General features: G+C 37.1%; 1 protein-coding gene across 1 annotated transcript in view; it reads left to right on the top strand.

The window, feature by feature from the left end:
* Window positions 1-475: 475 nt before the first annotated feature.
* Window positions 476-27,727, top strand: part of ammecr1 (AMMECR nuclear protein 1) — a 33,126-nt gene continuing 5,874 nt past the window's right edge. Inside the window, exons 1-5 of the mRNA XM_073824359.1 lie at window positions 476-2,007; window positions 12,876-12,986; window positions 17,958-18,072; window positions 24,570-24,660; window positions 24,795-24,891. Of these exons, the coding sequence (XP_073680460.1) occupies window positions 1,535-2,007; window positions 12,876-12,986; window positions 17,958-18,072; window positions 24,570-24,660; window positions 24,795-24,891 (887 nt within the window). The 5' untranslated portion in view covers window positions 476-1,534. The remainder of the gene's footprint in view (window positions 2,008-12,875; window positions 12,987-17,957; window positions 18,073-24,569; window positions 24,661-24,794; window positions 24,892-27,727) is intronic.

Here is a 27,727-nt window from a genome sequence, read left to right as displayed (position 1 = left end):
GAAACGGGATGGATTATATTCAAAAAAGGGACTATTAGGGTCCACGCTGAAGGTGCTGAAAGCTTGTTGTGTTTTTTACATTTTTTCTTTGATGGCCACACACTAAAAATAAATGTTTTAGAACATCTACAACTACAATCAAGATTTCCATCACTTTCTGGTGCCATTTTAAAGTGGTATTAAATTCCATTCTTTTTTCCCATGCCTGGAAAACCCCATCCTTTTAAAAATCCCCTATTATTAGGGATTCCACTGCCTTGTGAGCCACGGGTGTATGCGTTTAGACAGAGGTGAGGACAGGCTGTTTTCCTATTGTCTGGTGAGTTTGGAAATGAAAAAAAAACGCAGACTCTCGACATCCTTTCAGTGACTAGAACATACGTTGCTCGGTCACAGGCGGGCTGGATGTTGCTGGGTCATGGTGCTCTCTAACGGCTCCATTCTTTCTCCATCAGGCTGAAGACTACAGGATGACAAGACAGTAAACGAATTGGTGCGTTTCGGCGAATAACAAATGCGGGATGTCTGCGTCCCTCGGCGAAGAAACGACGTAGTTTGTGAATAGGGAGAAATGCGTATGACACGCCGGAATCTGTCGTAAACTACGTCCTGGGCTCTGTGCTCCGGCGTGAAAGTAGAGAATACTAGTCTGAGTGCCTCAGATGATCGCATAGGATATTTTCTCCACCGCAAGCGAGCTAATGTTAGCAGCTGTGAGCGGAGCACTCAGAGAGACCGGGGGAAACCACTTCTGAGGAGGCCATGCTATTATGCCGCTCGACAATGTACCCGAATAATCGGATGACAGCGCTCCGAACCGTCGACGGGAAACTTTTGGGTTCAGTCTACGCGGTGGGCTTGCAGTAAAGGAGGTCGTGTGCGGCTAGCGGGTCCCGAAGGCCGGTGCGAGGCGAGGAGCCGCGGCTGGCATGGTGCTACCACGCATGCAGCCGAAGCACCGCATCGCTTGAGAGCCGCTCTGACTGCGTCGCTTCTCGGGTCGGCTCATGTTCGTGAGGCGTGTATGGGTCCTGCGTACTCGAGATCCCCACTCCCTCAGAGGGAGACCTGAGTCCGAGCCGCTCTACGGGCCATATATATTTGCCTAGCCTGACTGACTGTCATTTCATGTATGGATGGACGCGTGCATGCTTTGACAGAATCCTGCGTGCATCGTTGCAGTTGGCACAGTGCATCCCAAGGAGGGGCTGTTACTCTTGCCAACATACATTGGGTCCGTCGAAGCGTTTAATTTGCGGAGGCTCGCGGCTGCCTGTCTCCCTAAGAACATTACGTAAGGCTGCAGCGTACGCTACGTCTTTTCTAACAGGAAAAATATCGGGTGACATTGCAGTCTCTCCCCTCTCTCTCTCTCTTTTTCTCTCTCTTTCGGAGAGATATAACGAAAGCTCCTCTCGGTTATTACGTCTGTCAAAAGGCAGGGAAGGTGGAGCATTGTCCGTCGTACGTGCTGACGCAGTGGGATTTCTACGTGTGGTCTGCGTTTCGGCCCGCCCTTCCCGCGGTGACGGTGATGGGTCGGAAGCGGTGTGTTGGTGCAGATTGTTCGAAGATGGCGGCCGGGTGCTGCGGGGTGAAGAAGCAGAAGTTGTCGGGATCCCCCGGAGCGGGGGGTCCCGGCGGGGCGGGCAGCGGAGTAGCCGGGACCGGACATTGTGGATCGGAATTGGGGATCGGGTCGTCGTCGACTATCGTGGCCGGGAACGTGAATCGGGTGAACGGCCTGGGGGGTCCGGGGGGTAGTAGTAGTAGTAGCAGCAGCAGCAGCAGCAGCAGCAGCAGCAACAACACCACCAATGCTCTGTCCCCAACTCCAGGAGGCTACAACTCCACCGGCCTCTCCCCGACCCTCAGTCCTGGCCCTGGCTCTGGCGCCAGGAAAATGGTCGTTTCGGCGGAGATGTGTTGCTTTTGCTTCGACGTGCTTTATTGCCATCTATACGGATACCAGCCTCCTCGAACACCCAGGTTTACAAACGACCCCTAGTAAGTAGCAAGATGGCTATATTCGACCTGCTTTGCTACAACAACAGATGGTGTGTTTCCTGTTCTCTCTGCTCGAACCAACAAGTTTAGAGCCTTCGTGCTCTTGGGGCAAGGTTTCTCGTGCCCGTGTCGGTCTAAAACCACTATTGTCACGATAATTACTTCGTTTTTATATCCATACATGCCGAATTAATAGTTTACTTGCTAATCCAGAACCTCTCGATAAAACAAAAAGACTTTCTGTCATTTTTTTCAAATTCAAGATTTCCAATGTGTTTTCTAAAAATATATTTATACTCGCAAGTATAATTGTACACATTTTTATTAATAGGTGTTAAATTACTGTAACGTTAGTCAGCATACATATTCGATAAAAAAATAATAATATGTGGTCTTAAAAGTTTTTTGCTTTATAATTTTATCGACTGGGAGTAATCTATTATTAATGCGCTTGGTAATGGTTTAACGTTATATGTGTTTTATGTGCTGATGTGTTTTTGCTCTCAAGGAGATTAAATGGGTGTTAGCCTGCTTTTCTTTATTCAAGCTTCTCTGCAAGCTAACTTGCTAACCGACGCTAGCCAACAAACACGATTCTAACCCGCCGAACATTTGCCGTTTTCTGTTTATTAGCTTTCAGTTCTCCTTTTTTCCCCTATTTAGCTCGCCTTTTCACAAAAACACGAAGTGTTATTTCGATTTTATTCGATTTGTAGCCGTTTTTAATGGTTAGCGCAAGTGAGCTAACGTTATAAGCTAACAAAGCCCAAGAGTTGTTTACTTTTCCCCCAGATATTTTCATCCGAAACATTTTACAGAATTGTTCATTCAATTTACAGTCACACGCTTATGTGAAGATGCAACAACAAAATGACTTTAGGACACGAAAGTATGTTTACTTGTGAAGTGTTATACAACGGTTTAATAATCTGTTATTTTGTCGGTCGCCAAACACTGAATCTTTGTTATGTAGGGCATTTGCAGGTAAGCTTTTTCAATGACAGTTGGTGTGTTGTAAAGGATTTATGTATTTGTATGGTAAAACAAAGCGATTTACTCGAGCCACGGTTCGAGTGCTGGGTTATAAGAGCGAGGGATCTTTATCTTATCCAGTTTGTCAGGCTTCGTCGAACTCGGCAATGTATGAATGTCTTCACTGCAGTTCTTCCCTCTGCTTATAGTAACACTGCCCCTATTTGGACGGTGCATGCACATATACATACATATATTTAGGCAATGCATGCAACAATATGCCTCTGGTTTGTTCACAGTGGTACTGCCAATTTATGAACCACTATCATTTTTTATAGTATTTTTCCCCCACATATGTAAGTAACAGATATTTTTTACATTTAATAATTTAGCAGACACACTTTATAATAATAAAAAAAAAAAGATATAAAAAATGTTTATAGTTAGTAGGAGAGTTATTAGTTAAGGTAGGATTCAAAGATCTAAAATTTCATGGAATATGTGCTTCATAAGTACCAATAAATCGCTAACTGATGTTAAATAATGCATAACAGATCATTAGTTAATGTAAATATTCAAATTGCTACCAGTATGAGATAATGTGCTTGTAAACATTACTAATGATCTTGTAAAAAAAAGCTTCATGTTATTAAATGTGCAGTTTGTATGATCATGCACTTTTTAAAATTTATTTTAACAGCACTTTGTGATTTTCATTAAATCATTTTCAAACATTCTATAATGCTTAACAGATCCCTAGTTAATATATGAAATGATCTACAAATATGAAATAATGTGCTTGTAAAGGTTTACTAATTGGACTTCAGCTACTGTAACAAAGTTTGAGTAAAGGTTTAAAGGATGTCTAGTTAAGAGGGTTTATATTCTTGATACAACAACACCAACCAACCAGCCACACAAAATAGTAATTTGGGTGCAAATCTTGTTTTATTGCCTCAACATGTACAGTATACTGTAAACAGAGGATATTATTTTCATCTTACACCAGTATGAAAAAAATGTATTTCCAGGAGAAAAAGAAAACACTCGTATGTATATAACAATAATATTGAAATAAAAAATGCATTAGATAATAAACTATTTTAATCCATTAAAACAACCAGTTTAATGGAATTTGTAATGTATTCAATCAGTGTATAGCGTCTGTTAAAATCATTTGTATGTTTTTTTCATAAAGTGCATGATCATGAATTGAAAGGTAAATAGCATTTGTATGTATTTTATTTCTGTAAATCATTATATTAAAAAATGCATTAGTGTTAGTATACAAGCACATTATTTCATATTTGTAGCTATTGAATAAGCGATCTAATAATCTGTTATGCATTATATAATGTTTGTTAATGGTGTATTAATAAAAGTTATTAAAACCCTCTGTAATTTTTTTTTTACTGTCGTAAAATGTGATTGTAGTACTATGTGTGAACTAAATTAAAATTTTATTTCATCGTTTGCAGTGGGTCAGTTAAAAAAAGGTGAAGATATAATTCGCAGATCAAAACAATTCGTTTGAAGATTTTACCTTGAGGCCTTTTTATTTTTAACATTAGTATACAGTCTTCATCTTTTAGTTGAAATGGCTGTTAGTTTATCTTAACAATGAGATCTAACACGTTAGGAATTAAAGCCAGGATTCTGAAGAAACAAGAATACTATAAACTGTTGTGGAGTTAGAACATAAAATGTCGGTTAATTCTGTTTAGGAGGTAGAGGTATACGATCAAGACTAATGGCTTAGGCTAGGAGTTTGGAAAAGTAGGTTTTTAATAATCTAAAAATGACAAAAAACATTATTGACTGAAAGTCAATATGCGTTCTTAAGTAATCTTGCGTTCTTGTGTTTCTGTACTACGTCATCATCCACTGTCAAAGATTAATTTCAGTACTCAATAATGCAAAAGTACAGAGGGCACGTAAAAGTGCTCTCATATGTTCTTCATATCAGCAGACTTGAGAGAATCAACTTAAGGCTGGAATACACTACATGGCTTTTATGATCTGATCTTAAAACACTAGGCTTCATATACTTAATTGACTTTGTAATAGTCACATAGGAATAACTGACCATCGTACTCTAAGCAACTGAGGATCACACAAGAAGACTTGGAAGTAGTTTAGATCACAACAAACTCACCCAGAAACTTGTGCATTTTTGTTAGGAGGCTTGTGACAAATTAAAATCATATGTGTTCTAAAATCAGCTGAAAATAGTTTTATTTCCTCTGACTGGGTGGAATCATCTTTCACACAGTAATACCAGTAAATAGCCAAAAAAATCCTGGAAAGACTATGCTGTTCACAAAGGCAATAATGCTTTGTCTTTTTACCGGTAAAGCCACATTCACACATCAGATTCAAAATACCGGTAAATTATGTGACGCCAACCGGAAATGACCTTTACGGCTTTGCCTCATGTTGTGTTTGTAAACATGAAGGGGTATACGCGGCCTGTGTTTTTGTTGATGTTTTCATTTGGCCCAGAGACATTGCATTAGACGACTTCAAACCAAATGACACAGTTCGGAGTGAATGCGTCATCTGCGTCGGAATGAAAACCAACAGCTCTGTATTGGCCTAGAGTAGACGTCTTACGTCAGCATTAACTTCTGACACTTGTTTGTGACATTATCAACTCTTTGTGCACAGCACATTTCAACTCTCATGAGGATGTGCACCATGAGAGCGCATCTTCAGAGTTCATTCTCTGCATTTTTGTAGTTGAGAAACACATGTATGAAGTAGAACACATGTAGAACTCGACTCAATGATTCAGGGGACAACATTTTGTTTCTAGCCCCTTAGGGTTCTAAAGTGCTGATCCAAAATGCAATTTGCTTTATTATTGCGCCAGCTAATATCAAATGGAGTTAGGTTGACAGCGTTGGAGTGTATTTTCAGACAGTTTATTTTAAATTAAATGTTGAAATGCTCTCAGAGCAGCTCTGAAGATAAAGTTTTCATGGGATGTCCTAATGTAGTGAGATGGCTGATGCTGGAAACACCACAAACTGGGCCGCTAAAACCCAAGGCATAGTTTGATTTTTATGTGAACACGCGACTATGTACGTGCGCCACCTAATTTTTTTTTAGCCACGCGTATTTTGCGCACAGATGAAGATGCGCATTTAATTTGTTTTGCACCAGTCAGTTGTTCCAAAAGGTTGCAACACTGGCCCAGGCCTTTGTTTCACAGTAGAAAACAAAGAGATGGAACAACAACAAAAAATTGTGGAGACTGCAACAACAACAACAGACTCCTGCATTGATGGCTGCAACTTTAGTTTACAAGAGTACAAACTTATAGGCATAACCTCTTGAGAAAAAGAAAGCCATGGGTTTTGACACATGCTGTCAAATGGAGTATACCTTTTAAGTATACTTTGAGATCAATTCTCTCTTGGCTTGCAAAACATGCCTTCATATAGCAAATAATAGCATTTTCAATAGGAATAGTTAATCCCAAAATTGTAATTCTGTCACTCATTAATTACTCTCTATTTGCTCCAAACCTGTAAGACCTTTCTTTATCTTTAGCTTATCTAGCTTGCACGTTCAAGGCCCAGAAAGGTAGTAGGGACATCATTAAAATAGATTTTGTGACATCAGTGGTTGAGCCATAATGTTATGAAACTGCAAGAATACTTTTTGTGTGCAATCCCCCCCCCCCCCCAAAAAAAAAAAAAAAACATCGACTTCTTAAAATAGTTAAGAATAAATAGTCTAGACTATATAACAAAAGTCACGAACATGGCAGAATGATACATTTAATGATTGCACAACTTTATTTTTAATAAAGTATTAAAAAAAGAATCAGTGTTTAGGGTGTTCCTGTGTGGAAAGAGCAAGGAACTGCACATATGACTCAGTGTTACCTTTCCTGAAATGTGTAAATGCGTCCAACCCAGGTGATTATGTCACAATAGGAGAGAAATGCTGGACCTTAAAGTGTTTTATTGCTACCTAACATCAACATGCATGTAATGACCATAAAAACGCTCACCTTGAAACTAAAGGATTTTATATGACTTTCTTCAACATTAATGCCTCATGAAATGCAATTCGTTGCAAACACAAATCGATAAGAACACAGTGGAATTTATTACAACGCAGACATAAAAGGAAAGCTGATGTATTCTTCTGGTTTAAGGGCAATTAAGTAAATTAAAAACCAACCAAACAAACCTTAAACATTTCAATAATTAAAAGCTAACAGACTGTAGGATATCATTAAATAAAGTGCAGGCAAACTGAGCTTCCAAAAACCTTTTTTTCCAACAGGCTGCATGTAACAGACACACTTGTCATTCGATGTAATCTGTAGACTTGGGGTTGGTAGATGATACACTCGCATTTCGCTGCGATTGTTAACCCTTTTACAGGTTGGGTAGTTTCATTTGCCACCACTAGGGGTTGTTATATTGGGGAAGTGCTTTATTTAGACATTGTTAAAGTATTAGTTTACTTCCAGAACTAACATTTACAGATAATGTACTCACCCCGTTGTCATCCAAGATGGTCATGCCTTTCTTTCTTCAGTCGTACAGAAATAGTTTTTTAAGGAAAATACTTCAGAAATGATCACCATATAGTGGACTTCAATGGTGCCCATGAGTTTGAATGTCCAAAATGCAGTTTAAATGCAGCTTCAAAAGGCTATAAACGATCCCAGTCGAGTAATAATTTAAGGTCTTATCTAGCAAAGCGATCTGTCATTTTCTGATATTAATATACTTTTTAACCTCAAATGCTCGTCTTGTGTAGCTCTGCCTCGTGCATTCAAACTCACGGGCACCATTGGAGTCCACTATACAGAGATAATTCCAGAAAAGTTTTCCTCAAAAAACATAATTTCTTTACGACTGAAGAAATAAAGGCATGAACATCTTGGGTGACAACGGGGTGAGTACTGAGTACAGTATCTGTAAATTTTTGTTTTGCAAGTGAACTAATTCTTTAAGAGAGGAAAAAAGCTGACTATAAACTAAGAGGGCGGCAAGGAAACATGAAGTAAATTTCATTTTCAAATGCTCAAATGAACTGTTATCTTTGTTGCATTTTGTAAAAAAAAAATTATTTGAAGCTTGCTTGCACACTACCTTCAAGGGTTGTAAAAGCAGTCTTTGAAAGAACTAAAAGGACTTTCATGATCGAGGAAGTGGTGATAGGATTTCACCACATGCTTTACCCGATTTAGATGCGTGTGTAATGGATAGTGCTAATTGATTTAATACACACAGAAGGTATATTGTGGGGTATTTTTGTTTTGCAACATGCTGGAGTGTTTCTGAGTAACTGTCACTGATCCTCTTCTAGTTCTTGTTGTTTCCATGACAGCAGTGGCTTTAGTCTGACAACTCTTCTTTTATTCTGATCCCTATGAAAATACTACCTCTGACCTCGTCTTTTGTCTATGTCCACAATTTGCGTGGCCATGTGCCTGTTTAGTTTAGTGTCTTCAAGGCAGCCATGACGTTGCTGTATTTTCACTCAGATGTCTTTGTGCGCTGCTGCCGTTTTCCAGACTTTCACAAAGGTTGTTGTTTTAAACAGTAGTTCACACAAAAGTAAACGATTTACTCAATTCAGTGTAGTCAAAGTCCCTTTAAGGCAAGTCATTCTACTCGGCGGCCATCTTTGAAACGCCTCTCAGGCACGCAAGTGCAGCTCCTATTTCTTTGAATGGGGAAACATAAAATTCTCCAAAACTGTTCACCAAGCTTGCGATTAACTTTCAGATTTGAAATCATTAATGAAATCTGACAAGAGCTGCTTTATAAATATGCTTCCTTGTGCTCCAGTAGCACTAAAAAAGCTTATCTTTTTAGGTTAGATCAGCCAGTGTGCATGCGCAGTACTGAGCGCATGTCTTCGAACGCTGATTGTTTCTGTAGTGACAGGGACTTCTAACGGCAGTGACGCGCTGACTTTACTAATCAACGATTGCTCCTTTATATTAAGAAGGCGTGGCTTTGCGGCCCGTTGCATTTTTTTTTTCCCATTCAAAACTATACGAGTGACACTTCTTGGGTATTTTATAGTGTTTGGTATAGTCGAGCAAAATGTGTTAAATAGTCACAAGGAAGGCATTGGTGGTTCTTTACTTATTAATAAATACCCACCTTTAAGGACAACTTGATCATGTCTATATTTTACATTTTTCAAACCTTATACTAGGATTTATTTAATTTAATCCCATAGCATTTGTCCCATTCCATCTGCCATTTTTTAGAAATATATTAAAACAGCAAAACAAATGTTTTTTTGCCAGCATGGTCTGATCTGATGCTGCCTTCATGTGCTATCGTAATTATGGTAAATACCAAAATCCGACATCGAAATAGCACATGAACACCCACTCACGTTGTAATTTCCACTGGAAAGCTCGAAAATTTTTATGATACCCGAGTTGCCGAGATGGGATAAACTTTGACCTTTCAACATGGCGGACAGTAACGAAACCATAATGAATGGTAAACATTGCATGATGTTAAAAGTAAAAAAACTTATATAGGCTATATAAAATATATATACTATATATAGGCTTATATAAAAACGTATATATAGGCTAGCTAAAATAACCATTAGTAAGTATTGTCTTTAAAACAACTCTACTATTCATGATCAATAAGATACAGCCTATAATTTACCGTTTGCGTTTTGATGCATCCTGTAGCAGATGCATTAGGGAGTTTATAACCGTTTTAAAACTTTTACCTAAGTAGCATGTGAGGACAAATTCCGAGTTCGCCATGTTTCTCTTCACTACGACAACAAAAGCACCTGAATACGACACACTGGTAATTTCCACTTCACAAGTGGAAAGCATCATCTTTCCCATATCACATGAAGGCAGCATGAGTCAGTTTAGATGGAAATCAGACCATTGGTGTAGGAGGAGTATTAAAAAAAAAAAAGGTGTCTGTGCTCTAGTTTGAATTACAAAATCTATCAAGACCAGATCCATTGCAATAAATGAAATTTATCAAAAACAGTTAACATTATTTTTTAAAAAGTTGACCAGAAGGTGGTGCTAGCCTGAAACTTCTTGAGTATTTTCCCGAAATGGTGCGGAGTTCTGGAACAATACTCTAATGCAGGGGCCCAAACCCAGTCCTGGAGGGCTGGTGTCCTGCAGAGTTTGGCTCCAACCTCAATTAGACACACCTGAACCAGCTAATCAAGCTCTTACTAGGCATACTAGAAACTTTCCGGCAGGTATGTTGAGGCAAGTTATAGCTAAACTCTGCAAGTCACATCCCCCAAGACCGAGTTTGGGCACCCTGCTCTAATGCATTAGTAAAATACAGCATTTAATGGTAAAATTCAAAATGGCAGACACCCAAAATGGCCAACATGGGAAAATTGCCAATCACTATGTAGGTGTCTTCGTGCATTCAATACTTTGTCCCTAAGTGGTGGTCAGAGGTTGGAATTTGACACTCTGAAATTGCCAGGGTGAGGGCTTTTGTAAAGTTTTTAAACTTCCGTTACACTGTAAACAATCAACGAAAGGTTTGCTGTACGAATGCCATAACATTTAAAAAAAAAACTGGGTACAATGAGGTGATGGTTTTTGGCTTTCTGTTGCCGACTAGAAACAAAACAAATACAAATAAAAGCATTTATATCTACAATTAAACACGCCAAAACCTAAAATGAGTCCTTTTGATGTTTTTGTTCCGTGTTTTGCTTGTGACCAGTACATTTAATTTCCTCTTTTATGCCAACTGATTCAGAATTGATGCTTGGGACGTCCAGGAAAAAGTTTAATACAACCTCATCTTTATATCGATGTGATGTGTCACTGTCCCTGGATTTAAAGGTCAGGAGAGAATGCCTGATGCTGGCAAATATGACTGAAGTGTGGATGGCAGATGGAAGAGGGTTAGGTAGGGTTGCATTTATGCAACAGAAGGCTCCTCTCTTTCCATCCAAAGGGATCATTTTCAGGGATTCATGCTGCTATTCTTTGCTTTAAAGTGTTTTTTGTAATGCTAAATGAATAAAACAGATTTTTGGTAGTTATCAGCATGTTTGTGTACATGTAAACATGCTCACTGAGTTTAGACTTTACCCTGATCTTTCCAGCACATTAAAAGACTCATGCCAGTTTGTTCCTGGCCAAAGGGCTCAGTCCTTAAATTTCCATCATGATCAACTGATATTCAACCTGCGCTTTAAACAGTGGCCTAAGTTTTCTGGCATGGGGGCAGTTAAATATTGACAGCGACCGCAGGCCATATATCGTTAATCCTTGTTCTCATTAACTCCACTTTAATGTTAATTGTGAGTCTGGAAGTCCTACTAGGATGGTAACAATTGGATAGTTTGCATGTGTACAGAAGACAAGTTAGAGAATGTCTACACCAAGCGCCCTAGACTTTATATTTGATGGCAAATTAAGAGAAAAGAAAACATAACGCTTTAACATAAAAATATGCATAGGAATAGTCTGTGTGTTCTATCAGTTTTGTTAATAATAAAGCTACAGAGCTGCAGTCTAGTAGTACTGTAGATGTAGTACAAGCATTGAATCATTTGTTTGTTTAATAGCAGTAGTTCATGTTTATGTGTCCTGAAATCATTGTAGGGTACAGACTGATATGTAGATGCAATTATAGCTCAATAGGGCAAGTGGCTGGTATAGTAATGTGCTGCTTATTAATAGATAGTAAGGTAGTTAAGTTTACATATGGTGTAGGATTAAGGGATGCATGTTAATAAACAGCTAGTTAATAGAGCATTGGCCATTAAAATAAAGTGTTACTTTTTTTTTTTCGAGTTTTTGTTTGCAACATTATCGCTGTCTTGCAATACTATAACCTGTGACGTCTCAGGGTTGGTTGAGTTCAACAGATAACAGAGACTGTAGAAGTCAGACAGAGGACAGATAGTGAAAGATGGAAACTGGAGATCCACAGGGCAAGTGTTGCACTGGTTAGCCTGAGAATCGCACACGGTTTTCCACATAATAATGTTTTTTTTTTTTTCACATGAATCTTGGGACACCAGTGAAGAATAAAGCTTTGTTTGCAGAATAATTGGTTAGGAGCCAAATGTTACATTGTGACCATGGGGACATTTGGATTTAAGCCGAATGAAAGTGGTATGTGAGCCCATAAATTTGAATTAAGCCATACACGGCTTTGTGTTCAGATATGTGGACTGCTCACTTTTTACAGAATTGCATTGTTAGCCAACCTTTTTTTTCATTCGGGGAAAATGCCAGTCTGCTCAAGTAATTTGTTGACATATTAGACCTTCGTGGTCACACTGCACAGCAACTGTTTTATAGAAATATCTTGTCTGACTAGTTTTAGTCTTTATCTCTTCAGACATTTGTAGTTTGTACTTGTTAGTCAAGGCAAGGCAGTCAAGTTTATTTGTACAGAGCCCTGAACGTGATGTGGGTGCAAAAATAAAGGATAACATCTCCAATAATTTGTTCCTTCATTTCAGTTAAATCATGGCCAAATTGTGAATTAAAAATTTCCACAAGAATGCATTTTTTTTGGGACAAAATGGATCATTGAATCATTGGCTCACTTGATTCATCCAAAAACAGATTCTTTCAGGAATGAAACACAGCATTGTTACCCTAAGGTGCACAAATGTTCTACATCGGTTTTGTTTGGAAATAATGTGGAGGGGGAAAAACACAGTATAGTGTCTAACATGTAACTCGCTCAATATTAATATAAAATCAGTGTCACATTTGCGAGTGCCGATATTCAGGAAAACAGCACTCTTGCTTGTGTGATAGAACTTAATTCCATCATATCTTATAAATCTTAAAAAAAAAATGTTTGCTTTCATACCTTGAATTATGCAAATTCTAACTGCGTTTTAATAGGTGTCCTTTTCTTTTCCAACAGTCCACTGTTTGTCACTTGGAAAATCGGCCGGGACAAGCGGTTAAGGGGTTGTATAGGTACATTTTCTGCCATGAACCTGCACTCAGGACTCAGGGAGTACACCCTTACCAGGTATGCCACATTTGTCTTTGAAATTCTTCTTTTCTCTCTCTAATGCGTCTCCATTCATATGGTTTAGATTTAATTTGATTTATTATGTATAATACTACATCTTGGTTTATTTTTACTGCACCAAATGGAATAGCAAAAATTAATAATGATTAAAAGTGTCTCTAAACAGCTTTCCTCCACTCTTTCCATCCAACTCCCTTTCTATTGTTAGTTAACACATTTTCTCACCATTTGTTGGCCCAGAATTATTATTTTTTTTTTTATGTTTTGAAAGTACCCCAGTGTTTATACCAAGGATGTTCAGGGCTGTTTTCAAACTGCAGGCAAAGGTGTCCCAAATCTGAAGTGTGACTCGGATAAGTGTGAATAGCACAAACCACATGAAATCTGACACTCTATTTTCTTTTGATTAGTCATTACTCTCATAAAAACACCAGTACTTGTGTTATTATATACTTCAAGAATTTAACATGCAACAAATAGTGTAGCTACAGTTTTTTATGCTCCACATAAGTGCATGTAATAATAACAATAACAATAATAACTTTGTTTCTTGAAAACATAAATGTAAATGTGGTGTGGACTGAGCCACTATCACAACTGAAAAGAGGTTTGAGTTCACTTTGACAACATTCTGATAGTAAACTGTTTTTAAAAGATTTGCAAGTCTCAGCATGCCGTTTGGTTCTTTTTTGCATTTTTGTAGTTTCCACAATTTGTTTTTTAATTTGACCATTGAGATTTATATATCATCAGATTTGTTGGGATGGGACAATATTTGGCCGAGATACAACTATTTGAAAATAATTTCAATAATTTGAAATATTGAGAAAACCGTCTTTAAAGTTGCCTAAATAAAGTTCTTAGCAATGCGTGTTACTAATCAAATATTAAGTTTTGATATATTTACGGTAGGAAATTTACAAAATATCTTAATGGAACATGATCTTTACTTAATTTCCTAAGGATTTTTGGCTTAAAAGAAAACTCTTGACCAATACAATGTATTTTTGGCAATTGCTACAAATATATCCATGCTACTTAAGACTGGTTTTGTGGTCCTGGGTCACAAGTCATCCACAGGCTGTGCTGGACTCATCCACTGGTTTGAGGACTGTACTTGAAGTTGTCTATGCACTTTAACTAACACTTGTACCGGCATTGCCTGTAAAGAACATCTTAGACGTCACTTTTTCAAGTAGTTGCTTGACCTTGCTTTCAAGCTAGCCATCCATCTCTAGAACTACAGTCACATTCTTCCCTCAGCAGGAATGGAGACACCAGAACAGATGCTTGCGTCTTGGCTCAGCTCAGACCAGCATTCACTGCCAAATTCTCACTTCTCCATCCTCTTGTTAACTTTGAAGCAGCTTATATAACCAATAACAATGTTGTTAACCTCCAGACGTTCACCTTTGGTTTGTGAAACAGTCTGGTGTAAGAGGTCAGAGATGAGTGTAGTAATGAGTTGTAGTGGATAGAATTAAGCATCACAGGTGCTGCTGCCATAAACTTTTAATCCATACAATAAAAGTCATTGTGGTTCAGCATTGTTTTGAAAAGTTAGTGTTAAAAATGCCACAAAAAAGAAGAAAATACAGATACTTTTATCTAGATTAATCACAGATGTGTAATTCCAGCTGCAAATGAGGCTAGCAAGTCCGTATTCTCAGTGCAATTCTCAAATTCTTAGAATTTTTTCCCATATTTTTCCCAAGCCCTGTTAGGTATTTTTGGTCAGTCATTCGTAAGGGAATGTTTTGTTTATATATCCCACATGCCTACTTCCTGAATATGCCTAAATGTGCCACAAGCTCACCAAGCAGTCTAAGAAAAACTAGGCTGTGGAAGTTTTTACATTCAGTGTTTAATGCCATGTTGTGCGCACACATTGATGGAAGAATAGTCAAGCTTTAATCAGCTTAATTGCCTCTCAAGGGAAATGAAGTAGTGGAGAAAAACACAAGTTATAGTAGACTTCTGGGAAATACTTTCATGGGATCTGTTCAGCTACAGCGTACAGAGCAATTGATTTGAAAGTAGGTGCATTTTGGCACAGCTCTAAGCTGTGTGTTTGAGAATATTAAAATTAATAATGAAAATTTATCTTCATTTACTCACCATCACGCCATAGGCACTGATCACATGGTTCTCCTTGAGAAATGGCAGAGCACCCACAGAAACATGAGATTTTCTCCATTTGACTGGTTTAAAAATTGATTGAGTTTCAAGAAACGCTGATTGATAAATCTCATATCGGATTGCTGCGGGTGTAAAACACAATTGCCTTTTTCAGAGTTGCTAGTTAAGTTTAGTTCATTCTGTTGCCTAAATAATCAACCACTAATCTCAAAAAAGCCAAGCTGTGAATCAGATATTAATGATACTGACCTTTTTTCATTTGTTATTTGGGATTGGCACCCACCAGCAGAAAAAGCTGTAACTCCTGCCATTCCAAGATTGATAGTCAATTATAAAAATTATTTTGCAGTGAATGATTTCACAATTGACAATATCAATTCCGACATAAAAAACAAACTATGTCAACTATGGTCCAGATGTTCTACAATAAACTTGTGTTATAAATGTGTTTTTGAGCTTGACATTAGATTCCATTGATTTTGAATTATTTATTTATTTATTTTTTTGCATAAGTTAAGAAATTCATACATTTGGCAGCCATTTCTTTAAGAGAAAACTAATGGGCATTTTTACCAAGAAATGCTAGAAGTATGAGCATTTGAAAGCGGTCACCTGTTTTAAATTGAATTGAATCTGCTACTGATATTACAGAAAAGGGATTAGTCATGAATAATCAATTCAAAAGAAAATTTTGTTTACAAACTGTGTGTGTACTGTGTATATTATGTATATATAAATACACACACTTGCATGTATATATTAAGATTTTTTTTTAGATTTATGTCAAATATTTATATTTCTATATAATATCAGTTATATACAAGTTTTTACATACAAATGTATTTTTTAATATATACGTATGTGTGTATTTATACCGGAGGTGGGACCAAGTCATTGTTTTGCAAGTCACAAGTAAGTCTCGAGTCTTTGCATTCAAGTCTCAAGTCAAGTCCCAAGTCAAGACGGGCAAGTCCAAGTCCTCAACTTTAAGATTCAAGTCCTAAACAAGTCACCAGTGCTGTTTGCCTAAATTAATGTCTCTGTATTAATTACTACAGTAAATTTAAAGTCAATAATAGTCTATAGTAGGCATAATTATAAAAGATATGCTATAATAATTAGTGGTGTTTCATTGAGGAATTAAGCATTGTTTGTGTACAAATATAGGCCTAATTGAATTAATAATTTAAGTCCACTGTTTAATTTTGTTAAAGATTCCATGATTTTAATGAATCAATTGAGTCAAATAATTAATCACTTGCTTATAGGTAATACAGACATTCATTTATCATGAATTCATCTATTTCTTTAAAAACACGAAAGGGAGTGGCTGGTAAACAGGAAGAATAGAGTTAACTTTATATGTTGGCAACATATTTCATGTGAAAAAAAAATATATAAATATTTATTTTTAAAGGTTTAGCCAATAATTAGGCTACTGCTGTTTCAATATACATTGTGTTTCTTCTTCTTATAAGTGGTTTATAGTGATTGTGTAATTTAAATGTCTAAGGGGCCGTTCACATGTAGCGTCTTCGTTATTTCATAATGAAAGCGACACGGTCGCTTTTTCCAGGCGCTTTTTTTTCAGTCTGAAAAGTTGATATGTTCAGTCTGAGAAGATTAAATGTTTATCTCGATGCGAAAAAACGAGCATGCCACTTCCATTATGAGCGCGCACATACCACACGTCTACATTTTAAATAACGAACTTGAGCGCGCAAATGACCGCAGGTCATCTGACAAGAACCAACTAATCAGCTTCATCCTTTCCCTTAATAACGTTGAAAGCACTGCCAAGTTGGAGAAACTGCTTATCATAGCTTTACATGAATAACCATTTTTAAATAAAATTTAATAGCAGAGCTACTGCAAGCGATTTTTAATGCTGGAAATCCATTTATCCTTTGCTGAAACGTCTGCGTCTTTATGGAGAGTGCAGGTCATGGTTGCTTAGCAACGGCAGACGCCAATGGAGCGCAAGCTACAGAGCGATTTGGAAAGAAAGGGAAAGCGGCGCACCTAGCGTTTTCCACGTGTTTTTAAGCGCGACATGTGAACGGCCCCTAAAACATTAAATATCCTGAACAACAATACAAACGTTCACTTAGCGAGTCCCTCTCTGGCTCAGGGCCAAAAGGTGCGCTAATCATTCCAGTGTGATCATACGCTTCAGTAACCAGCCTATATTGATCAGAACTCTCTGAAGTTTTTTTTAGGACTTGCCGAGTCACAGGGTTCAAGTCCAAGTCAAGTCTTGAGTCATTGCTGTCTAAGTCGAGTCGCAAGTCTTCTTTGATTCTTCTTGGACTCGAGTCCACAACTCTGATTTATACACAGTACACGCATAAATAGTATGTAAACAAACTTCAGTTTTGAGTCGATTAATCGTGACTAATCATTTTGCAGCCCTACTACAGAAACACTACTGTTACTGACAGAAAGTTTTCCAAAAGAAACCCACTTGCTTATTCCTTCACGCTGTTGATCTTTGTTTGGTGAGGAATTTTCCTTATGGAATCTTCTCTTTCTAAGACATCGCCAGTTTTTGTGCCAATGAATCTAGGTAAACTCACTAGTCCGCTTTATTAGGTTGTTGGACAACTAGTCGTTCTGACCAATCCCTAAAAGAATGTGTATATGCATTCATACCCATAAGTACTTGTTTATTGCGATTGGGTGTCTGCCTTAGTAGACTTTGTGTCTGTTTATTTGTACCAGGCTGCTAGGATTTTTTTTTTAATTGAATGTTAATTGTACTATCAGAATTTGACACTGTTGCCATGGTGTGGCTTTGTCCTAAATCTTGCCTGCATGTCCTCTTTACAGTGCCCTTAAAGACAGTCGCTTTCCCCCCATGACAAGGGACGAGCTGCAGCGCCTCTTCTGCTCAGTGTCTCTGCTCACCAACTTTGAGGACGTTGGTGATTACCTAGACTGGGAGGTAAGAGCGCAGAAGCTATTACCATCAGGTATTCACAAAATCAAACCAACAAACTCTTACACTTAAACACGTACACTTAAGGTTTTATTGCTCCATGTATTTTTGTTATATTTTGTTTCCTGAAGAACTGAATAGGTGTCTGTCGAATCATTTGCATGAGTTTTGTCAGTTTAAACATTTAGGGTTATTCTCATGTAGTCCAACAGATAATCGACCGGCATTTGAGATGGGAAGTGTGAACCATTGGCCTGACCACGTCACTACAAAAAATCTTTACCATGAAATGGAATTTTAGGCCTAAAACCAATAACTGATCATTTAGTTATTTATTTTATTTAAATTAAAGCTGCTTAGTTAAGCAAGCATGACTGTCTTACAGATGTTTTGCTTGTTTAGAGTCTTAAATGAAAATATAGCTGCAAGCAGCGATGATGGGCCCAAGCTTTGGTGTAACCGCCACCATGTGACAACATTGCACAGTTGGCACATGCATTGAACCCTCTGGTATTATTTGATTGGTCTCTTTTCTGAATTGCGAATCTCAAAAATGCATCATGCAGACAAATATCCTATAAAAACAGCTTGCGACTCTGGCGAGTTAGAATTTGCAAGATAATGTCTATGTAGCAATATACATGTATGTGCAGGGCTCTACACGTACTTTTCTTAGTGCTCCTAACTTAAAAAAATGAGGAGCACAGTCAATTTCAGGAGCATCTTCTAATCAATAATAAAAAAAAAAAGATCAAAAATTTGCCTCCCCCATTGCAAGGTAATATTTGACTACTCAAAGTGATTTACAGTGGAATTTAGTTTTTACTTTTTTAATGCCATTTTTTAATGTCATATTTTATGTAAAATTTAAATCTTTTTACAATTTCTAATTAAAGCAACAGAATAAGAACAAGTAGAATAAGTTACTAATCAAATGAAATCAGTATTAGCAATTTATTTGGACTACAGAGGTGGCACAGAAGAACACAAAAGTGGCTTGTAGATGTATTTTCATGTTTAATGTCCCTCAGAGGTGGCATGAGTGCAATCAAATTCATGTTTAATATATAACATTTTATATACATATATAAATAATAATGATAATAAATAATAAATGATTTAAATAACTGAAAAACTTTACAAATGAAACTAAATCTGCCAGTAGGTGGCAGCAAGTAACTGATTTAATTACTGGATCATATCACTTATTTGATTCCCTCGAACAGCTGATTCATTCAGGAATAAAGCAAGTGACTCTCTTTATGAATGGGAAATTGAATCAATTGACTCACTAGATTTGTTTAAAAACGCACGTTCATTCAGAAACAAAATAACACTGTGTTTGAATGGAGATGCGCAGCAGCTCAGAGCTGACTTGTTTAGATCATTTTTGACGACAAAGTCAAGCAAAATCAGGCAATAGTCATATAGTCAGCCAATGTAAGTCACTTAATATTAACTTCTTGTTTATTTACCTGTTGTATTAAATCAATATCTCATTTACAAACTTCCTTAAAATCATTAAAAGCTCTCTAAACTGCAGAATGAATCTCTTATTTACACTCTCTCTACACTTTTATGAAAGCATTCGTGAGATATGTCTGTGATACATAACTTAACGTTGCAAAAACACGTAGAAACCTTTGAAGCTCCCCTCAGTGCAAACACAAATATGCTAATCGGGTCAGTCGCACACGGTGCTCCTAAATATTTTTCATAGTCGCACGCAGTAGTTTGGTCGCCCTGATGTGTATTTTCTTAATTTCCCCAGTACTGATAGCAGAACCTAGGTACTATTTATTGAAATGAAAGCTGCTTAGTTGAGCAAATATGACTGTCTTACAAATGTTTTGCTAATTTAAAGAGTCATGAATGAAAATATCTGCAAGTAGCAATGATGGGCCCAAGCCTCGGTGGCAATGCCACCATGTGACAGCATTGCAAAGTGGGCTCATGCATTGATCACCCTTGTAGTTTTAGCGATTTTCATTAGTGACATCAGAATGGTATGATACTTGATGTCTTTAGTCACACTTGGGAACGACTAAATGGTCTTGAAGTAGAGACCAATTAGTCAAAACAGCGCAAAACAACTTCAGAGGTTAGACACTTTCAAGATTTGCTCGCAAGCGCAGCCCTCAGCCTACAATGTCGACACATGTTCTGGCCACTGCAGCCTGTTAATGGACAGCTTGCAAATTGCGTGTTCAGAGAGCGAATCTGGGCTGTGCAGAATTAGCTAGTCGTTGCATCCTTACTTTGAAATGAGGCAAAGGCATACAGATGTAACCTTGTGTTAAACTTTGGATCCTTGGTGATTCAGGCCGTGCAAACATACTGTCCTTAGTGACCTACAACAGTGCAGACAGAAATGCGCCCTGGGTAAAGAGTGATGATGATGTCTTGTGTATTTTGCATGCATCTTTTTTTTTTTGTAGTGTTTGCAGAGTTGGGGGATGTTAGTTTTACAGTGTTTTTCCATTACTGTTAGCTGACATAGACTCTTATGCAGAGTAGTGTGCTATACTTGGCTTGCAGGCATTTAACAAACACATTCATTTTATAGACATTCCCTCTTTAGGGTCACACTGTATTTTAAGGACCTATAACTTATTAACTTGCCTGAATAAACTTTTAATATGCTGCTTATTAATGGTACGGTAGGTGTTAAGTTTAGGTATGGGATTGGATTAAGTGATCTAAAATATGGTCTTACAGAATAAGGCGTTAATATATGCTTTATAAGTACTAACAAACAGCCAAAATGCTAGTAATATGAATACTAATAAGCAACTAGTTAATATTGAGAATTAGGTCCTTAAAATGGTTAATAAATACAACAATCAAAACAATCCCATTTCAAATCTGTACATGCAATGACAGGTTTCTTTTGTTAAGTTTTAACTCGATTTTGGAAAAAACGTTGTCTAATTTTGTCCAATGGCAAACTTCTGAATTTAAACTTGAATTAAATAAACATGTAATCACCGCTTCGCTATTTCTCTGCTTACATTGTGTCTTCCTCTTAAAATAGTTTGATAGGATATGTGTCCTGCAGATTCTTTTCACTTCTGTTCACACAACGATCGTTTGTTCAGATCCCGGAGATTAGATTGCAGGTCTTCATATTACATAGTTCTGCTGCCATTCCATGTGCATTCATCCCTTTTGTCAGCAGTGACCCAGTTCAGAGCTAGACTGTGTTTACACAAAACCAGAGGCAAAGTAGTGAACCGGAAGTGTATATCTGCTTTAGGGATCCTTCACTCACTAGTGATGTTTTTCAGTGCAAGTATCACTATTGCTTGTACCAAGGGTTAGGGATTTGAACAGTTTGATTTCTTTAAATGATGAGCCGGATGAAAAAATCCCATATAAATACACTGATGTATATACTTGCATAAGAATACCCTGGAATAATTCTGAATTCATTTTTCTGATCATGTAAGCATTATGTAAAGGCATTACCCTGATTAGCATAACCAGATTAATCCAATATTCCAGTTGCTATCTGAATAAGACAGTGGAATTATATTTACAGGCCTAAATAATATATACACTGTGTGCATGTTTATTAGGCACATTGATATTCTGGTCATACTTTTTTCCCCAAGCACATTTTACCAATTCCAAATCTTAATAACTACTATTAATGTTGTATTTAATCATTCAGAATTGATATATAATTGTCTATGAAGGCTGGAAGTGGAAAAACTCCCTATATTTCTTTTACAGATAAAATGGGCCAAAAAAAGAGATTTAACTTAAGACTGAAACAGTGTTGTTTTCGTCAACGATGACGATGACGAAATCATTTCGTTGACGCCACTTTTTTTCATGACGATAACGAGACGATGACGGGATAAAAATGGCTCGTTGATGACTAAAACATGACGAGACGTGTGTGAGTTTTCGTTGACGAGACGAGAATAGACGAAAATGTTAGTGGGTGGTCCGTCAGACGTTTAAAATGCATGACATTTCCGCTTATTGTGCATGCCAATTAAAGGTTGTATCAGCGATTTCTAGCCTAAAACATAAAGTGTCAATTTCAGCTGACCTTTCTTCACGATCCGCTCGCTGCCTGCCCCATAAATTGTCTGTGAAAAAACCGCGTCTCTCTGGTCAGCCTAGGATCCGAGATATGCCAAAAAAACAATCGGCGCTATCAACTATTCCACAGAAAAACAAACAGTGTTCCAACCAATCAGCGTCAGGGGTTTGGTGTTGTGGACTTTCCTACTGGTGCTGGGATGTGAGGGAGGCGGAGCGAAAGTCCACAACACCAAACCCCTGACTTAAAAAGTATCTGACGCTATGGCAAGCCGTTTTAGCTTTAAATACTCTTTGCTATACTAGTATGGCAAGCCGTTTTAGCATTCCATCCTTGTTTGTCTTTTATGTTCTAAAACATTCCTTCATTATTGTAATTATTGGTGAAAATAGTCGATCCGGAAGCTCACATTGTGTTGAACTATAGGTCTGCTATTTTCAGAACTTATAAGTGACACTACCCAACAGCAAAATACTTACTGACCTACATTAATTTGTTAAAAGACTACTTTTTTCCCTTTTTTTGACTAAAACTAGACTAAAACCTTTGTGACTTTGCGTCGACTAAAACTAGACTAAAACCTTTTTGACTTTTCGTCGACTAAAATTGGACTAAAACTATCACATATAGAAGTGACTAAAATTTGACTAAAACTAAGAAGCATTTTAGTCCAAAAGACTAAAACTAAGACTAAATCTAAGATGGTTGTCAAAAACAACACTGGACTGAAAAGTAAAAAAAATGATTAAATTCTCACAAGAGGGATTCAATACTAGTGCAATACTAGAATTTGCAAAGTTAAGGCATGACCATTGGACGGCGAAATGCTTATTGGGTTATCATGGTTAAACGAAAAGTCACATGTTAACTGCAAAAGAATTAATAATTAAGGTGAGGAATTAGGTGTGAAACCATCAGGAACCGTTTAGTATCCAGTGCCGGCATTTTCCAAAACTTCAACCTACAGGTGTCAGATTCTTTGAGACTTTGCTTGGGTAAAAAAAACCCTCACTTGATAATAATAACATGCTGTAGACTTGTGAAATACATGAAGACTGATGTTTATAGGCTTTATAGATAGATAACCTGAGAAAAACCAGCATCACATCTTCTTGTACCACTCTTTCAATAATTTATCGTCCAGACTCTGGAAGTAATTTTTGGGAGTTCATTTTTAGTTTCCTATCCTGAAAAGTCTGTCTTGCAGGAATGGACTAAAAATAAACTCAGAATTGCTGCCAGATTTGGTTACAATGGTACGCTGTAAACAGACTGTCATCACAACTATGAATATGGGACTACTGATGTAAAATTGTATTTTGTTTGTACAGTGGGCAAAATAATTGCAACACAAAGAAAGAAAAGGGGAGATAAGGTTAGAAAGCATTAAGTATGCATTATGACAGTGTCATCTCCCATAGTCTGATGCCAAATAAAAATATACAGTTAATAAATGGCTTAAGTAATTTGTAGCAAAATTGCATATCAAAGATTGTAAACGCACTAGAACACACCACATTTGAGCAGCTTCTTTTCATTTTAATGACAGTTGGCAAACTCACTTGAAGGACATGCTGTGTTTTTGTTTTGGTCTGTGTGATTCAGCCCACTGCCAGTTTAACCAGTAGTCTTTTAACACCTTGGGATGTCAGTTGCTGTAAAAAACTTATTGCAGCCATGGAAGCCAGCAAAATGAAGTGGGTCAGAGGTCGCAGGTTCTTCATGACCTAAAAAGCCTCAATATCCAGCTAAAAACCTCTACAAGTAGAGGAATCTTAAAACTTTAGTAAATCAGCTCATAAACTTACAGTGCAAGGCTAGTCGCCTTCCATTGCCAATTGCCCTCATTGCTTTTTCGTGTCCACAATCTGACAACTTATGTGAGTGTCAAGTCAAAGGAGGAGGGGTGGGAGAAACTACTCTCTCCAATATTTTAATTTTGGACTACAGGCAGGCATCTATGTTGTATAATTGTGTTTATTTGGTTTCATATTTCATTTTGTCACTACGCTCTTAAGAATAAAGGTGCTTCACGATGCCATAGAAGAACCTATGTCTAAATAGTTTCATAAAGAACCTTTAACATCTGAAGAACCTTTCTTTGAAAAAGTTCTTTGTGGTGAAAGAAGGTTCTTCAGATTATAAAAATGCGAGAAATGGATGGTTCTTCAAAGAACTTTTGACTGAATGGTTCTTTGTGGAACCAAAAATGGTGGTTCTATGACATTGCTGTGAAGAACCTTTTAAAGAGTGTATGTCAGTATGTCGGTCTCTTCCCTGTTCCTTTTAAAGAGAGAGTGAGAGGAACTGATTGCAAATGCACAAATAATTCTTTATATCATAAACTATTCTTTCAATTGCGATGTCATTATTAGTACCAAAATAGCTTGTGTTTGTCAAAACATGTAGGTTATGCATGGAAAAAAAATATGTTGTCTTCCTTTCCTAGGTGGGTGTTCACGGCATTAGGATAGAATTTTTTAATGAAAAAGGATCAAAGCGCACCGCCACCTACCTGCCAGAGGTTGCGAAGGAGCAAGGTGAGAATATAATAAACTAGCCTGATTTCTGTCTGTGATGTCTTCAGTTACATTGAAACAGCAGAAATAAGACACAGAGCAAAAAGTAACAATCAGTATGAAAGAATGTGACCGAATTTGTTCTGTCTCCACAGGATGGGACCACATTCAGACCATAGATTCCTTACTTCGAAAGGGAGGTTACAAAGCTCCCATCACAAATGACTTCAGGAAGACTATTAAATTGACCAGGTGAGAGAATTGCCTTTTCTGAACATCACAGGCTATTTATAAGCGGATGAATCTTTTAGTACTTGTGTCCGATGGCACAAGACTGCAGTCTTGGAGAAAGTTACTTTTAAAAGTAATGCATTACAGCATTGTGTTACTCTAATAATATATATTTTTGGCAAATGTAGAAGCCTTTTCACACCAAAAGTGAAACGAATAAGCCTCAGGCTAAAGGAAATGTAAATTCACATCTGTACAATAGAGGGCACAGCTCAAACAAATCTTTCTGGGTCGCATGAGGAATAGGACTCGGGTAAAGAAAGCTCAACGCTTCAGAAATTAGAAAAAAGAGAAAGAAACACAAATGTTATTTCTGCTTGTTAGTATGGCTGAATTGGATCATCGAAGGTCAGCAGTAAGACATTAATAAAAATGGGCTCAAATACATAGGATATTTGTGTTAACACATTTAATTATTGCAGGTTTGCATCACATTTTTTATTCATTTTAAGGAATACTCAATCTGTTTTGTGCAAGTGAGATGAGTAAATGCATGTTGACGTTTAGTGTAAAACTAGTAACGTTCACACAACGCCTCTGCACCTACTCATGATTTCTCTCAACATGGCAACAGGATAGATGTCAGTCAATACATGGGAAAACAAAGGAACTGGCATTACGTATTTGCAAAAGTTACTTCTTTAGTAAAGTAGCACATTACTTTTTAATTTACAGTTATTTAAAAAAAGTAATCTGATAATGGTAATTGTAATGTGTTACCCCCAACACTTCAAGACTAGCTTTAGTACATTTAACACAGGATGTTATGAGCAGCAAGCTTTAGTTGTGATCTTTCCATCGTACACATTTATTTAAAGCCTTAGAAAGATACATTTTTGCACAATACGGTTACAGTGAAGGAGTTTGGCAAGCAGTGCCACTTTCAGTGCCATTTCTCTTCTGGCTATTGATAACCGTTGAAAAAAAAAAACAGGCAATTTGTGGCTACTTTGTAAAACTGCTTTTAAGGTTTTCTTTTTGAAACCGTGTCAACAGGTCAAGAGACTCCTTTGATCAAACGAGAACGGAGTTTAAAACTCTTGAATGTAAAAGGCAGCGATGTCTGCATTGTAGTCACTTAGCAGATGCTTTTTCAACTGGGTATAACACAGTTCCAACTCTAAAATGACAAATAAACACCATAACAGGTGTTGATTTCAAAGTACGTCATCTTCCTACTTTATTTGTAGATCAAATTCATTCTCTGCTTCATCATAACACTTACGTTAGCTGCAGCATTGTCGGTTTAGGGATTTTGTCACCGAATTCGGTGATGTTTTTGTTGTTGCTGTGACTCTTACTAATATTTTAGGCTATTTAGAAGCTATTTTGGGGATATTTAAAGATATTTGGCCAATTTTTTTGGTGATTAACAAACAGACAAATAGATAAGACAGACATTCTGTTGATTTGATTCAATGTTCACTCGTTATTTCATATGTAAATATAACTGAAATCACAACACAGCCATTGTCTTTAATATACAAGTATAGTGGTTTTGTCAAATTACATCTTGTTTATAAATCTTGATTTTAGCAGTGCAGAGCATCAAATTGAACATGACATGAACATGAACATATATCGTTAATAGGTCACATTGCCTGACAATAGAAACACAAAAATATGTAAATAAGAACTTTATTAGGAATTTGGCTTACCTTATCTCATAACAAAAACGTACCTGTTCACTGTTAAAAGTTTTAACCAGTTTCAACTTAAAAACTTGACATGGTTTAGACTAAGCCAGGATTAGCCTATAGTTCAATTAGGACATTTTATGCAATTTTTATAAACGTGCTTAGAAAAAACATCTTGAGACAAAACAAAGGCACTGATATATTTTAAGATCAGGCAGTGCAAGTTTCTTTTAGTTGAAACAGCTCAGACTTACATTTTAGTCTAGGACTAGGCTTAAGCCTTGTCTGTGAAACCGGGGGTTAAACTCACAAGTTAAATCAACTCATTTTTATTGTAATAAATTAAAATGACTTGTAGTTTTAAGCTGATTTAACTTAAAAAATTAAGGCAGCTGCTGAACTTAGGTTTTTAAGTTAAATCTGGTGATTTTTACAGTGTGGGAACTAGGGATGCACCGAATAAGTGAAAAGTCTGAATAAATTATTGCGAACAATGACATGAGGCGATCAAATAGAGGTGCACACTAATGCAGCAAACATGTCAGCAGTGTGGAAGCATTTAAAATTGTCAGAGAAAGACAGAAAAATCATTACAAGCATCAGCAGCGAGAGACTGTTTAGTATCGCATCGCATGTCTTCCATGAGGAGAGAAAGGGCTGGTTGTTGCTGTTTACTGTATGATGATTGAAATCGCCTTAAACTAAGTAAATAAATTACAGAACGTTATGTTGTCTATTCCACAAACAAATTGTGTTCTGACAGCACTGCACAAGCTCCTTAGCCATGGTTTAAAATCCAAAGCGCAGAGGAAAGTCAGCACTGAAACAGAGTAATGAGAATCATTCAATCATCTGCTGCTGTCAGCAAAAAGTAGTACTGAGGTTTTCTTGCAGGTTTCCGCCAAAATAAGTCAACATTCATAAATTGTAATTTTACTGTTGTTCTGTAAAATAAAATAAAGTAGCACAAAAATAATAACAATCATTAGAGGTAGACCGATATTGGATTTTACCGATAGTTAGGCTGGACCACACTGGCCGATACCGATTAATCGGCCGATAGCTTTTCAAATTTCTACTGAATGGAAAATATTTAGTGCTCTACTATTTAAATAAAAAAGTAACCTACTGAACCATATTTTGTAAATCAATAAAAAATA

This window comes from Garra rufa, chromosome 19, assembly GCF_049309525.1.
Source record: "Garra rufa chromosome 19, GarRuf1.0, whole genome shotgun sequence".
Lineage (NCBI taxonomy): Eukaryota > Metazoa > Chordata > Actinopteri > Cypriniformes > Cyprinidae > Garra > Garra rufa.
This window is presented reverse-complemented; position numbering and strand designations above follow the sequence as displayed.